Here is a 13587-nt window from a genome sequence, read left to right on the forward strand (position 1 = left end):
GGCCTGGGCTAAGGGGCGGGAGCAAGAAGTTCACCTGGGCGACAGCGCCCCAGCTTCGCCAGGACCTCCCGGGTTTTGGCTCTCTGGCTGGCTGTGGTGATCGTGGGGGTGGGAATAGGTTATGCTGGGGAGAGCACCCCGAACTAAGCGGAGGGGGGGCATGGAGTGGGTTAGGCTGTGGTTTTCTGGGTGTTTGCCGGAGAAGCCACGCGCCCTATTAAACCCAGGGCTCCTGAAGCAGAAGGGTAGGTAACTCTGGGATTCTGTACCTTGAAAAGGTTCAGAATTGCAAGGAACGGAGGCGCCTTTCATTTAACTTTGGGCACTCTCCCCTGGCTCCGCATTTCGTAAGGAGTCCTACTGTGGGTGTTGAAGCTGTAAAATATCCCGGTCCTACAACCCACTCAGCAGAGAGTTTCCTGCAGATTACAATCCTAGTTGGCCGGGGTGCCGGGAAAAGGGCACTGAGAGGACTGGGGAATCTGAAATTTGGTGCATTCTATCACTGTACCACAACTTTACTAGATTACATAAAGTCGATTTGGAGCGAGATATTAAAGTTAAGAAATGTATTCTGAGACAGTTATAGGGTTTTTTGTTTTTTGTTTTTTTTCATTCTAACACTGATTTTAAATAGTGGGTCTCACCTAGCAATTATATATCTATGAACATGTATTATGAAAGATTTATATATACATATATGTATGCCATACATGAGAGATTTTACACGTTTGGGCACAAATGGTGGGAGCTGCGATCCGAGCTTGGAGGCAGCAAAGGGCAGGCTGGTTTTTCCCCGCCGGGAGTGCCCTCCCAGCGCCAGGCGCGTCTAGCCCCGCTCAGGTTCCAGCCAAGAGTGCGCTCCGCATCCGCTCACGCACCCCCGCGGCTGGCGCGGTGACACAACACTGGAGTCGAATTACAACCCTCAATTAACATATGAATTTGACTAACTTAAAAGAGTACAGAAGACGTGGCGGGGGGGGGGGGGACATTGAGCGGGAGCTTAGCCTTCCGTACGCAGGAACTTTTCTCCGGGTGTAAAAACTCTTTGATTGGCTGCTCGCACGCGCCTGCCGGCGCCCTCCATTGGCTGAGCAGACACGCGACCGGCGCGAGGAGGGGGCTGGGAGACGAGCGGGGGGGTGGGGGGGAGGGGGGGAGACACACTGGCGGCGTGCCGCTTTTTAAAGGGGCGCAGCGCCTTCAGCAACCGGAGAAGCTTCGTTGCACGCGACCTGGTGTGCGATCTCCGTGTGGGTGGGGGAGGGTCGAGGAGAAAAAAAATAAGACATTGCAGTAGAGACCCAGGAAGGGTTTTTGTTGTAGTTGAGCTGGTTTGCCAGTACCTCATCTGACTCTGCGCCTCCGAGCCTCTGAAGTGCAATGTCCCGCCTGCTGCACGCAGAGGAGTGGGCTGAAGTGAAGGAGTTGGGGGACCACCATCGCCATCCCCAGCCTCACCCCCTGCCGCAGCCGCCGCCACCACAGCCACCTGCGACCCTGCAGACGAGAGAGCATCCCGTCTACCCGGCCGAGCTGTCCCTCCTGGACAGCACCGACCCACGCGCCTGGCTGGCTCCTACTTTGCAGGGCATCTGCACGGCACGCGCCGCCCAGTACTTGCTGCATTCCCCCGAGCTGGGTGCCCCTGAGGCTGCGGCGTCCCGGGAGGAGGCGGACGGCCGGGGGAAGCTGGTGAGGAGGAGCGGCGGCGGCGGCGGTAGCAGCAGCAAGAGTCCTGGGGCCAGTGAAAGTGCGGGAAACAGCTGTGCAAGCTGAAAGGCGGGGTGGTAGTGGGACGAGCTGGGCTGCAGCCGCCAGCGCGCCCCTTCCAGCAAACAGGTGAACGGGAGTGCAGAAGCAAAGGCGCCTGGCGGCCAACGCCAGGGAGCGACGCAGGATGCACGGGCTGAACCACGCCTTCGACCAGCTGCGCAACGTTATCCCGTCCTTCAACAACGACAAGAAGCTGTCCAAATACGAGACCTTGCAGATGGCCCAGATCTACATCAACGCCTTGTCCGAGCTGCTACAAACGCCCAGCGGCGGGGGAGCAACCGCCACCGCCGCCAGCATCCTGCAAGGGCGACCCATCACCACCTTCGCGCCGCCGCCCCCTACGAAGGCAGCGCGGGCACCGCGACCGCAGCGGGGGCCCAGCCAGCCTCTGGAGGGGGCCAGCGGCCGACGCCGCCTGGAAGTTGCCGGACTCGCTTTTCCGCCCCGGCCTCCGCGGGAGGATACTCGGTGCAGCTGGACGCTCTGCACTTCTCGACTTTCGAGGATAGCGCTCTGACGGCGATGATGGCGCAAAAGAACCTGTCGCCTTCCCTGCCCGGGGGCATCCTGCAGCCAGTGCAGGAAGAAAGTAGCAAAACTTCGCCCCGGTCCCACAGAAGCGACGGGGAGTTTTCCCCCCATTCCCATTACAGTGACTCAGATGAGGCAAGTTAGGAAGGTGACAGAAACCTGAAAACTGAGACAGAAACTAAATCGCCCTTGCCCAATGAGCGGGAAGCCCCGCGGTTAAAGATCCCCGCACCCTTTTAATTTTTGCTCTGCGATTGTCGTTGTTTAGCAACGACTTGGCTTCACATGGCAGCTATATTTGATGGCTTGCAAAAGCCGCCGCTATTTCAAACTTCCTATGGTCCATAGTGATGAAAACTTGCTGTTAAAGTTCTGGTCTTTCCTCCCACCTCCTCCCCCCGTAGATAGATAAGATATAATTCTATGTCCCCAGATATGGCATCATTATTCTAGTTCCCTTCTGCCAATACGCTGCTAAAACGTCGCATTTTCCTCTCTGTCACTGGTTTGTGTTTAATTTATTTTATGCCCTGGGCATTCATCCCTGTGTGTTGCGCGCACTCACGTGTGGGAGAATTGGTATTCCGAAGTATTTTCTCAAAATGTATCATGAAACGCAAAGTTAATGGCTCCAAAGTGAATAACTTTTGACTATGGGACGTTAGAAAACAGGGAACTCTTAGGTTTATATACTGTATAAGCATATCCAGTATGTATGTCGGATCGCGATAATGTTGGCGTCTTTTAGGAAACTTGGCGCACGCACTTTATCAGCCGCTCCCGCTGCGGCTCCAGGACAAACTCAACTGCCAATTGCAGACCAGTTTTGTGTTGTTGTTGTTGTTGTTGTTTTAAACACGGCCACTTATAATCCTTAAGCTCTTTGCAAATGTTTGTTTAAAAAAATTAAAATTAAAAAAAATCCAGTAGTGTCAAAAGCATTTGGTCCATTTTATTTTGCTTTGTTAATGTTAGGAAAGTTATTTATTATCGATTGTTTGCTACCATTTCTACTTATCTTGATTCATTTTTTTACGTTTTTCTACTCAAGATCATTTTATTTTAATTTAGCAAAGCCAACTGCCATTGTTTTATGTATTTTCTTTTGCAAATGATAAAAATAAACGTGAAAATAACTTTATTTGTCACTTATTCCATTCTAATATAAGCATTAAAAAGTTTTGAAATGACCTCGAAGACTTGAACTTAGTCTTCTATTAAATGTGAATCTAAGAGTTTTGAAGGAAAAAAATCTGTCATAAACATTGTAGCTTCAAGCAGTACCGATGATCAAGTCACTAAATAAGTTGTTGGGTAAAAATTTCTCTGAATTTGCAACCATTTTGCCTCTTCGATAGCCTGGATCTTTCCAGTCTTCTTCCCTCCTGGCCCCAACAACCTCTTCAAAAGGAGGCACCTGTTTCAGGTCTCCTAAGAGCTCACCAGGAGTAGAGAACTTTACCAGGGTTACCTATTCTCACTTCGTAAAAACTTTAGCCAAGTTGAAGACTTTTGCCATGGGTCAAAAGCACACAGCACAAGCTTTCTCAATTTCTCTCTGTCTCTCTCTCCTTTCCTTCCTCCCTCTCTTTCCTTCATTGGTGGGTGGGGCGGGGGCGATAGGGGTAAGTTGAAGGCAGGAATGAAAAAGATAACAATGGAAAAAACTTGAGGGGAAAGGAGATGGGGTTCCTTGATTCAAAAATTAGAAGCCCTAGGAAATTGTTGAGCTCCCCCCCTTTTTTCCCGCAAACAATTCTGCTTATTCCACTAAAGACGATAACATTTGCTTTTATTTTGTCTTTCTGAATTAGTTCCTAGGTAGAAAATATTTATATTTTTGAGTCAGCTGCAGAAACTTAAAGAGTACGCCCACTCTCACCTCCGGGTCCTCACCAAGGAAAAGCCTATTCTGGGTGTTAGGATCAAAGATTTTGAAAAAGCTAATATAGTGCGTGTGTGGAGACAGTAGAGAGGAATTTAAAAAATGTATTCGGCAAACGTGAGAGTAAAACTATTTGTTAAACTAAAGATTGGGTGAAGTTCCACTGGATAAACATCGCTGAATTTGAGAAGTTGATTTTAAGCCATATCTTTTATATTTTGTGTCTTCATTAGGATAACAAATTGTGAGAACAAGAAAGCAGGGGTGGGCGGAGGGAGAGCCAGAGAAAGTTAATTTAATCGCCCCAGCATCATCCTTTCCCTCCAGCACCTTGAAAAGAGGAGAGCGCCAGGTTTGCAATAAAGTAATGTGCGAAGCAGCGCAGTTCTGGTCTTGAGTAGGGCACTGTGGAACCAGCTCTTGACTGACCACCTGGGTTTCCACGGCTTTCAGCTGAAACCAAAGCTTGAGGGAAGCCAAGAGAGAGACTCCACCAGCTCTGAGAGGTGAGCGGTAGCTCCCGACACTTTCCAGGGGCAGAAACAACGCACCTGTCCCTTAGATAACCTTTTGCACCGCTGAGTTTGCCGTGCTCACGATAAACATCAGGAATCTTCAGGCTGCTGAATAAATCAAGCAATTGCTTCTAACACGTGTCCATTCTGCTCTCAGTAAGTAAACTCAACAGGCATGGAAACACCGCAACTTTGCAAGATGAGCACACACATATTTTCATAGTTATTTGGCTTGGTGTGTTTGTATACATGTTTAGAGGGAGAGAGAGAAGACGACCTAGAATTATTTTACCTGTTATGAATCTGAGCTGGGTAAGGGCAGGATGGAAAAAAAATTAAAGTTGTGATCCTTTTTTTCTCAAAGTGACCTATATTTCATTTTTCAAAACCATTTATGCTCATTTTGTGTTGACCGGGGAGGGGGGGAACAACCTCTTCCAAAGTTATTATTTTTCTTTTCATGGACTTATAGGAATTTCAAAACAGAAATGACATTAACAACATCTTCCTTCCCATCTTTTATGAATGAAGGAACTTCGGTCCCTAGCTGGCCCCAAAATCACACAATCACAAAGTGTCAATATCCAGACTGGATCTAACTACTCCCGTCCACTAGGTCAATGTGGCCAAGATTTTTTTCTCTAAGAAAATCCATGGAAAGGAGTTACAGCTAGGCAAATGTGCAGTGTTTTCTCTTGAACCACAAAAATAGATATTTATGTTTTTAAATGTTAGGGGCATCATACTTGAATCAGAGATGATGCAAACTTCATTTAAGGAAGTCATTTTGCATTTCTTCTCAAGAGAAAGCCACAACAGAATATCAGATTGGAAATTCTGTATCACACTGATTGAAAAGTGAGGGTGAATTCTTCTAACTCATCAAGACATGCACAAAAAAAACCAAATGACTTTGTCTAAATTAAGTGCTCAAAGTTCAAATGAGGACTTTAACCTCTTTTCTTTCCTTCATTCTATTTCTTTCTTTTTATGGTGGCATTTCATTGAAAGAGATGTACAATCACATTTCCATCTTAGGGTTCTGCTATGGAGTTTGCATAACAAACGTTTGGCAGCCCGCTCTCTTACACTCCATTAACAAGCTGTAACATATAGCTGCAGGTTGCTATAATCTCATTAATATTTTGGAAACTTGAATATTGAGTATTTCTGAGCGCTCATTCCCCATATGCCAGACCACTCCTGCCATGCTGACTGGTTCCTTTCTCTCCATTATTAGCAATTAGCTTCTACCTTCCAAAGTCAGATCCAAGTATCCAAGATACTAGCAAAGGAATCAACTATGTGTGCAAGTTAAGCATGCTTAATATCACCCAAACAAACAAAGAGGCAGCATTTCTTAAAGTAATGAAGATAGATAAATCGGGTTAGTCTTTTGCGACACTGCTTGTGCTTTCTAGAGTTTTATGTACTTTAAACAGCTTGTTTTCTATCCTGTCTCTGCCTTCTATCCCACCACTTTTATTCGTGAAGGGTTTTGGTTCACCACCCTTCGGGAAACTTACTTGATTTCACAGAAAGCTGAAGAAAGATTATTCTTGGCAACTGGCAACTTTAAACATGTTCTCTATGGGACATTGTTAACTGGGGGTCCAGCGTAACAAGAAAAAAAAAAGGGGGGGGTTAAATTTCCTTAACCTTAACTAATGCAGGACCAATGCTTTCATTAGGCCTTTCAATTGATTTTTAGAGCTTGAAACCTGAACGAAGCGATATCTGGGAATCATTTCTCTCCTCTGTTCATTTGAGAGTTCAAGAAAGAGATGATCAGCTTCGTCATGGCAGTTTCAAACCCCAGTCAGAATTGGAAACGGAAAGCGGGTGACCTGCTTGTCAACTGCAATCTAGACCTGTCCATTGCAATCTGGAAAACCCAGCAAGTACTGCTGGTGAGAGTTAAAGATGACCTCTAGCAGTGAAATTATTTGCAATTTGTTTTGTGGGAAGGAATGGGAGATTTGAAGGAGAGGGGGGACGGTGGGCATGTAATAAAGGTGTAAGTTTCCTCGCTGGTTTTGACTCTACTCTCACCAGCCACCCTCACCGCTGGGCCGAGCAGAGAGTCCCAGACGCCCGCCTCTGAGGTAGCTTCCCTTCCTCTAGGCCTCTAGCAAGACTAGGCGACCGGAGCGGAGAATGGGTTAAATCCTGGGACGCGGGGGCAGAGGCAGGGGAGGAGAGTCGTCGGGGGAAGATAAAGAAAAGGACAGGAACCAAGAAGCGTGGGGGTGGTTTGCCGTAATGTGAGTGTTTCTTAATTAGAGAGCGGTTGACAATAGAGGGGCTGGCAGAGGCTCCTGGCCGCGGTGCGGAGCGTCTGGAGCGGGGCACGCGCTGTCAGCTGGTGAGCGCACTCTCCTTTCAGGCAGCTCCCCGGGGAGCTGCGCGGCCACATTTAACACCATCATCACCCCTCCCCGGCCTCCTCAACCTCGGCCTTCTCCCGGTCGACAGCCTTCTTCGGCCCCCCACCGGCAGAACTCACAGAAGCGAGCGACTCTCGCCGCCTTCCGTGGCTGGCCGGGGCCCCTCTCCTCCCCCAGCTTCGCCGCGGGAGCCGCCACTGCCCAGTGCACCTCCCAGCAACCGGCCCGGCAAGAAAAGAAGCGGCGCAAAGGAAAAGCCAAGCTCTGCCAAGGGGAGGGGAAGCTGGAGGAGGCGGCGGCGGGAGAGCTGCGGGCTTGTCCAGGAAAAGTTGGGCTGGGGGCTGAGGCACCTGAGGCAGTGAACCAGGACCAAGGAGCAGGCGCATCCTCCGCGCCAGGGGCCCAGCGAACGCGCTCCCGGCCAAGCCGCGCCACTGACCGCCGGGCCCAGGGCCTGTGGCGGAAGATCCGTTCCCCCCTTTCTAGCCAAAGATACAGTTCTTCAGCCCCTCCCTTATTCTAAAATATTTGATAGTCTATACATAGTTGGATATTGTTACGTTCTTAGAATTACAAACGTTGACTGAAACGAGTGCGCCGGCTGGGACGTTCCGTGAAGGACTTTTCTTTCATTTAGCTCCTTAAGCAAAGCAGAATTAAGCATTTTTGTACAAAGATTTTGGGCCTCGCGACATCCCAGGGTTTCACTTCCTATTTCAGTCCTGCTTTCTCTGGTCCAAAACAAACAAGCAAATAAAATGGGTTTTTGCTGCTTCATCTGCAGAGAGGTCAGGCCCATGCTCCAAGTTCTCACTTTTTCCCCCTAGGAAACCAGAAGCTGCCTTCATAGGGATGAAAAACAAGATGCTCTCCACTATAAATATTTTTTTTAAGAAAATCTGATTAAAGAATTAAGAGATCTGATGAAAGAAATGGTGTTCTGCTGACCAGCCCATTTACCAGGCCCAGCTACAGGCAGGATGGGGAAAGAAGGTGGGAACTAGGATCTGAGGTGGCTGTCCTGGGACTTCTCAAACCAGCAGATGTCATTGCCCTTTTGGGCCACTGGCCACTAATTAGTCTCTTCCAGAGACAGTTCCTTACAATTCTTCCTACTTTTCCTGCCCCCACAAACTCTTGGCATTAGGGTGCTGGTGAGGGAAGGGCTGGGTTTGGGAGGGATCCTCAGCCTGAGACAATGGTGAGGTAGCATTTGAGGAAGGAGTAAGCATCATTTGTGGACTTTATATCTTAAAGGCCACAAGACTAGGGGAAATCTGAAAACATCGGGTCACCAGCTGACCAGGAAAGCAAAAGGTCAGTTCTTTTCATTTTCAGTAACACATATCTGCTTCTGGAAACAACCTAGTGGCAAGGTACAGGGTTTTTTTCTTTGAATTTTTTTATAACCCAAGAGCTGTTGATTCATTGGGTCAAAGAAAAATGCCAGGAATCTGCATACAGCATTCTTAGATGAATCTGATGCAAATGGAGCCAAAGACTATACTATGAAAGCATTGACCTAAAGGAGTCCCTGTTAGACATCTTCTTGAGATTGTCTATGAAAATGGATACTGGCTAATACAGGTTTCCCTTCTATCTGAAAGTAGAGCATTCCTATGAAAACTTTCATAAACCAAAATGGCGTAAAGCAAAGAAACAATTACCATTAATTTACATGGAAAAGTTTTTGAGCATTCCCAGACCCCCAAAAGAACCTTTCTTAATCTTTTCTGATCCTTTAGGACATATCTTGCCAATGGACACACAAAATAGAGATAAAGCACAGGTGCTCATAGATACAGTTCAGAACTATGGCAGCTAGATGCTGAGATGTTGAGTGTAGTTCCTGGGAAAGGATCTAGGCAATGTCACTATCCCTACTGGGGGTGTTGTTGGGGGGGAGGGGGATCGGGGGTGGGGGGGCTGGGTGGGGGGCGTGGATGCCCCTGCCTCTACACAGCTAGTAAACTCGAAAATCCTCCTCAGATTGCCTTTGGTCAGCAGAAAAAGGTACTAAGGTAGATCTTTCACAAAAGGAGTGTCCTAATGTGGCCTCTCGAAAAGCAGGAGATATCTGTAATCCCCTTTTGCCTTCTCTTATAATATTCAGTCATTTTTCCAAGAAGAGAGCAGCAGGCAACTTAGCTTCTTGGATCGCATGAACTTGACTTGGTTGCTTTCAGGTTATGATGAGTGTCTGGGACAATATGCTTCAGGCCTGAAGTGTCTCAACTCTAAGGTGATACCAGCTAGCTTTGAAGGCAGAAGAGCAGCGTTGAGGTCCCAAGACTTTCACTCCCTGGCTCAGTTAGAGAAGCCAAATCATAACCAATGAGTACTTGAGAAAAGTAGGGAACAGGAATCTTCTCTTGCTACACGAATTCTAAGAGAACAGAGGACAGAATCAGGTTGTCAGGATGCCCCTGGTTTAAGGTAGGTAAGCTAAGTCACATCACTGTAATAACTCCAGCATGAAGCCTTTACAGGGCCATGGACTTCAAAAGAAAAGTCAGCCACCTATAACCTGACTGAAGGAGTAGTTGCTCCTTTGTGTTGATTTATGCCAGTTGATTTGTGCCAATTTGATGATTTAGAGGTCAATAATCTCATGAAGCAGCATGACTTCCTTTGGTGACTAATTTTTTGATTCTTTCCAAACTCTTGCCCCACCATCTCTCATTCGTACCCCCCCATCTGTCCATTCTCTTCATCAGTGAATGAGCAATTTGTAGGTAGTGATGGCAGAGTGGCACTACAAATGAGCCCACCAGCCTTGAGGTCCTATGTTTGCCATCAAATTATTCTATCCCTAGTTCCAAGGAGACCCTGTTCATAGTCTTCATTGTTTCTCTCAAAAATAGTAGAGATTCCAAGAGGTTTGAAGTCCTCAGTGCTAATCTTCAAGTCAACCTCAGTCCAGATCTCTTCCTTTGGAACTCGGAGGAGAGTCTTATGAAGTGTTGAGAGTGTTGTTATAATTTCATACTGAGGAAACTGACACTCTGGGAGAGGTTAAATGGCCTGCCAAAGTAATGCAGCTTTGGTACTGCAGAAACAATGGCCACAGAAACCCAGGTCTGCTCTGAGTCTGAGGTCAGCGTTCTTCCCACTACACTTCACCTGCCTCAGGTGCGTATTTTCACCAATCATCTTACACCCACCTTTTTTTTTGTTAAGATTTTATTTATTTATTTGACAGAGAGAGAGAGAGGGAACATGAGCAGGGGGAGAGGCAGAGGAAGAAGCAGGTTTCCCGCTGAGCAGGGAGCCTGATGTGGGGCTCGATCCCAGGACCCTGAGATCATAGCCTGAGCCAAAGGCAGACCCTTAAGGACTGAGCCACCCAGACGTCCCACACTCGCTCCTCTTATTCTTGGTCAGACTTGTGGGTGATAGAGATTCCTGAACTCTTTCATGTGACATTTGCCCCAGAGAGAGGAATAATTCTCTGAAGATGGCCATGGATCAAGCTCCATTTCCAGAGGATAGGTTTACAAGAAAACTAGTGAGAATAATTTTCATTTAGAATGCCAGCTTTGCTGTCTGATTCAACTAATACTGGACATGAGTGTCTCTTACTCTATGTAGAAATTCATTTCTGCTCTCATCTAAAAAACAATCCATCCATATACTAAATAGCTCATGTAGGTTAGGGAATGAGGCTAAATTTTAGAATGTTATATGCAAATGTGTCCTGAAGAGTAATGGCCTGAAAGGGGGTCATTTCTCAGAATTGTTATCCTATCTATGTTTGTAAGGATGTTAAGGAAACTGGGCTACAAATTTTATTGTTTCTTTCTGAGGGAGAAGTAAATTAACCTGCTACATTTATAGCTGTGGATTCATTCATTCAGTGATAACATACATTTTTTATTCCCTTGGTCATCTGAGCTATTGCCTTTTCCCCCCCCTTAAATCTTCCTCCAAGTAAACATTTACCACTATCTGAGTAGTTCAATGTCTGAAAAATATCTGTTTTGAAAAGTTCTGTACTTGGCCTACCATGAGTCAGTACTCCATTTTATAACACTTCTATTCATTGATTTAAGGCAATCTCTTCTGTTTTACTTGTAACTTAGATGCTTTCAAGCCCCCAACGAGTGAAGCGGGGAGTCCCTATTTGAAAAGCAGAGTATATTTCTAATCAAACTAGGAAAGTTTGCAAGCAGTTATATAGGCCACATTTTATTTATTTGAGTATAGTTGACACATAATGTTACATTAGTTTCAGGTGTACAGTATAGTGATTCAAAAATTCTAAAAGTTATGCTGTGCTCACCACAAGTGTAGCTACCATCTGTCACCATATAAGACTTTTACAATACTTTTGATTGTATCCCCTATGCTGTATCTTTTATTCCCTGTGATTTATTCATTCCATAACTGGAAGCCCATTTTGCCCATCACCCCGACCCCCATCCCCTCTGGAAACCATCAGTTTGTTCTCTGTATTTATAGGTCTGATTCTGCTTATTGTTTGTTTGTTTGTTTTGTGTTTTAGATTCCACATATAAGTGAAATCAAATGGCATTTGTCTTTCTCTGTCTGATTCATTTTGCTTAGCATAATACCCTCTAGGCCCATTAAAGTAGGCTACATTTTGGGACCAAGGGGTAAAGTTTGTTCTTGCCCTGATGCCTAGATATATCACCACAGGCTATGTATTCCCCATGCTCCTTCTCCCCACCTGCATACCAGGACAGCTCCTATAGATTTAGTTAAGAGCCCTTTTTGCAAAGACCTAAGCCCAGGCTGTTTCTTAACATGTCCTGCATTGTGGTACTACACGACCCACCTGGCCAAACTCTGCCCCCCCCCACTATTGTGGACCATCTATATGGCTCCTATTTCCAGAAAGGGAGTGCAAAGCTTTACTCTGAAAATGACCCAAAAGTTTATTGTAGGCTAGGAGGCTACTTTCCACTATTTTGTTCAGTGTGTCTCTTCTTATTCCTCTACCATGTTCCTTTTGCTCTCAACAAAAAGAGGTGTGATCTACCCAGACCAAGGGCACTGGCTTTGTTTCAATGTTTTCTCATATGTCCAGGGACCAGAGGGGCTTGGGGGCATGGAGGCATGGTCAGTCAGCCAAAGAGGGAGCCCAGTGCTTCTCTGGAGCTACAGAATGGGAGGAGTAATTCAGTAGGATCCCTTTGGGAGAGTCTCTGGAGCACACTTTGCCACGTGCCAGGCGCTTTATATGTATGTCTCCCTTGGTGGACCCCTCCCTATCCTCACACTCCTGGAAATAAAGAAAAAAATAATTCATCTTGTTAACTAAGGGTTGTCCTCAAAACTCTGCTTTCCCTTCTGAGTTCACCTTCTTCTGGAACTTCACCTCCGCCATCCTCCAAGGCCTGGTGAAGATTCACCTTTTTATTTTCTCATAGGACTTTATACAAAGATCTACATGCTCCACTGGAATTGCTGAAACCCTACCTAATTTGACTTTGTCAGTGTCCCAATATCCGGCAGCTTCTGCCCATGGAAGAGACAAGTGAGAATCAAGGTCCACCAGACTTCTGTGGGCTCTGCCTGGCCACAGAATTCCTTGTCTTACCTTCTCCTTAAGTTAGACTCTTTGCAGCCAACACCGGGACCTTTCCCTCTGTCTTGAAAACTCCTACAAGGCCTTTGCCGCAGATTCTTCCAGTACCTTAGCTGTTTTCCTAAGCCCTGAATTTAGGCAGAGGTAAATGCTCCCTCCTCTGTGCTCCAACGATCCTAACAAGTGACTTGGTAACTATGTCTGGAAGTACTTTTCTCTGAACCCCTAGAATCAGGGCAAGGTCTTACTCACTTTTGTATCAAGCTCCAAGACCCCCAAACATGACCTTCCAGGATTTATCTGGACCAATAAATGCCCTTAGGCCAGTGTCAGGAAGCTGCTTTCAGCGGTGCTGACCCCAGACCTGAGGACTCTTGTCTGTTCAGGTCACAACACACCATCATCCCTGGAAGGCAGAGGGTCGATTGCAGCCTTTTTCCCTCTTTTCTCCCTACCTGCGTTTTCTGGGGCATTATTCCCTTCTGCGCACCATCGTCCCTTCCTTTTTAAGAGCTCTCACCTGCTTCTTACTCTCTTCCTTCAGCTTCCACGTCCCTATCATTTCCCCCCTGTCCTACTGACATCTCTTGGCTCCTCCCCCTTTATTCTTGCCCTTGATCTTGGTTTCCCAGTATTTATCCTCCTTAGCGTCAACTTTATTTCGCGTCTTTCCTCTTTCACCAACATCACTCTAACCTCCTCTGTCTCCATTCCTCTTCTCTTTCTTCCCTATTCGCCTCTCGCCTCCTCCCCCCGTCAGGGCAAGACCTAAAAGGCCACTTCACTGCGTGGCGAGCAAGGCAGCACCACTTCCTCCCAGGGGCCCGGGCAGGTGCTGGTGCAAATTAATGTCTTGGAAAGATCAAAAAACCTGCAGCATCTCCTATAAGAGCAACGGCGGGCGCGGCCCCTTAACCCTGGCGGGGAGTGGAGCGG

At 46.9% G+C, this 13587-nt stretch overlaps 1 protein-coding gene across 1 annotated transcript; it reads left to right on the forward strand.

Moving 5' to 3' along the window:
- Positions 1–1386: 1386 nt before the first annotated feature.
- ATOH1 (atonal bHLH transcription factor 1) lies at positions 1387–2599 on the forward strand. The gene is given in 6 exon segments (XM_027600512.2): positions 1387–1752; positions 1755–1799; positions 1801–1851; positions 1853–2050; positions 2052–2093; positions 2095–2599. Coding segments are annotated over 6 exon segments (1065 nt in total). The 3' UTR covers positions 2458–2599.
- The last annotated feature ends 10988 nt before the right edge of the window (positions 2600–13587 follow it).

The sequence above is a fragment of the Zalophus californianus genome, chromosome 2 (genome assembly GCF_009762305.2).
Source record: "Zalophus californianus isolate mZalCal1 chromosome 2, mZalCal1.pri.v2, whole genome shotgun sequence".
Lineage (NCBI taxonomy): Eukaryota > Metazoa > Chordata > Mammalia > Carnivora > Otariidae > Zalophus > Zalophus californianus.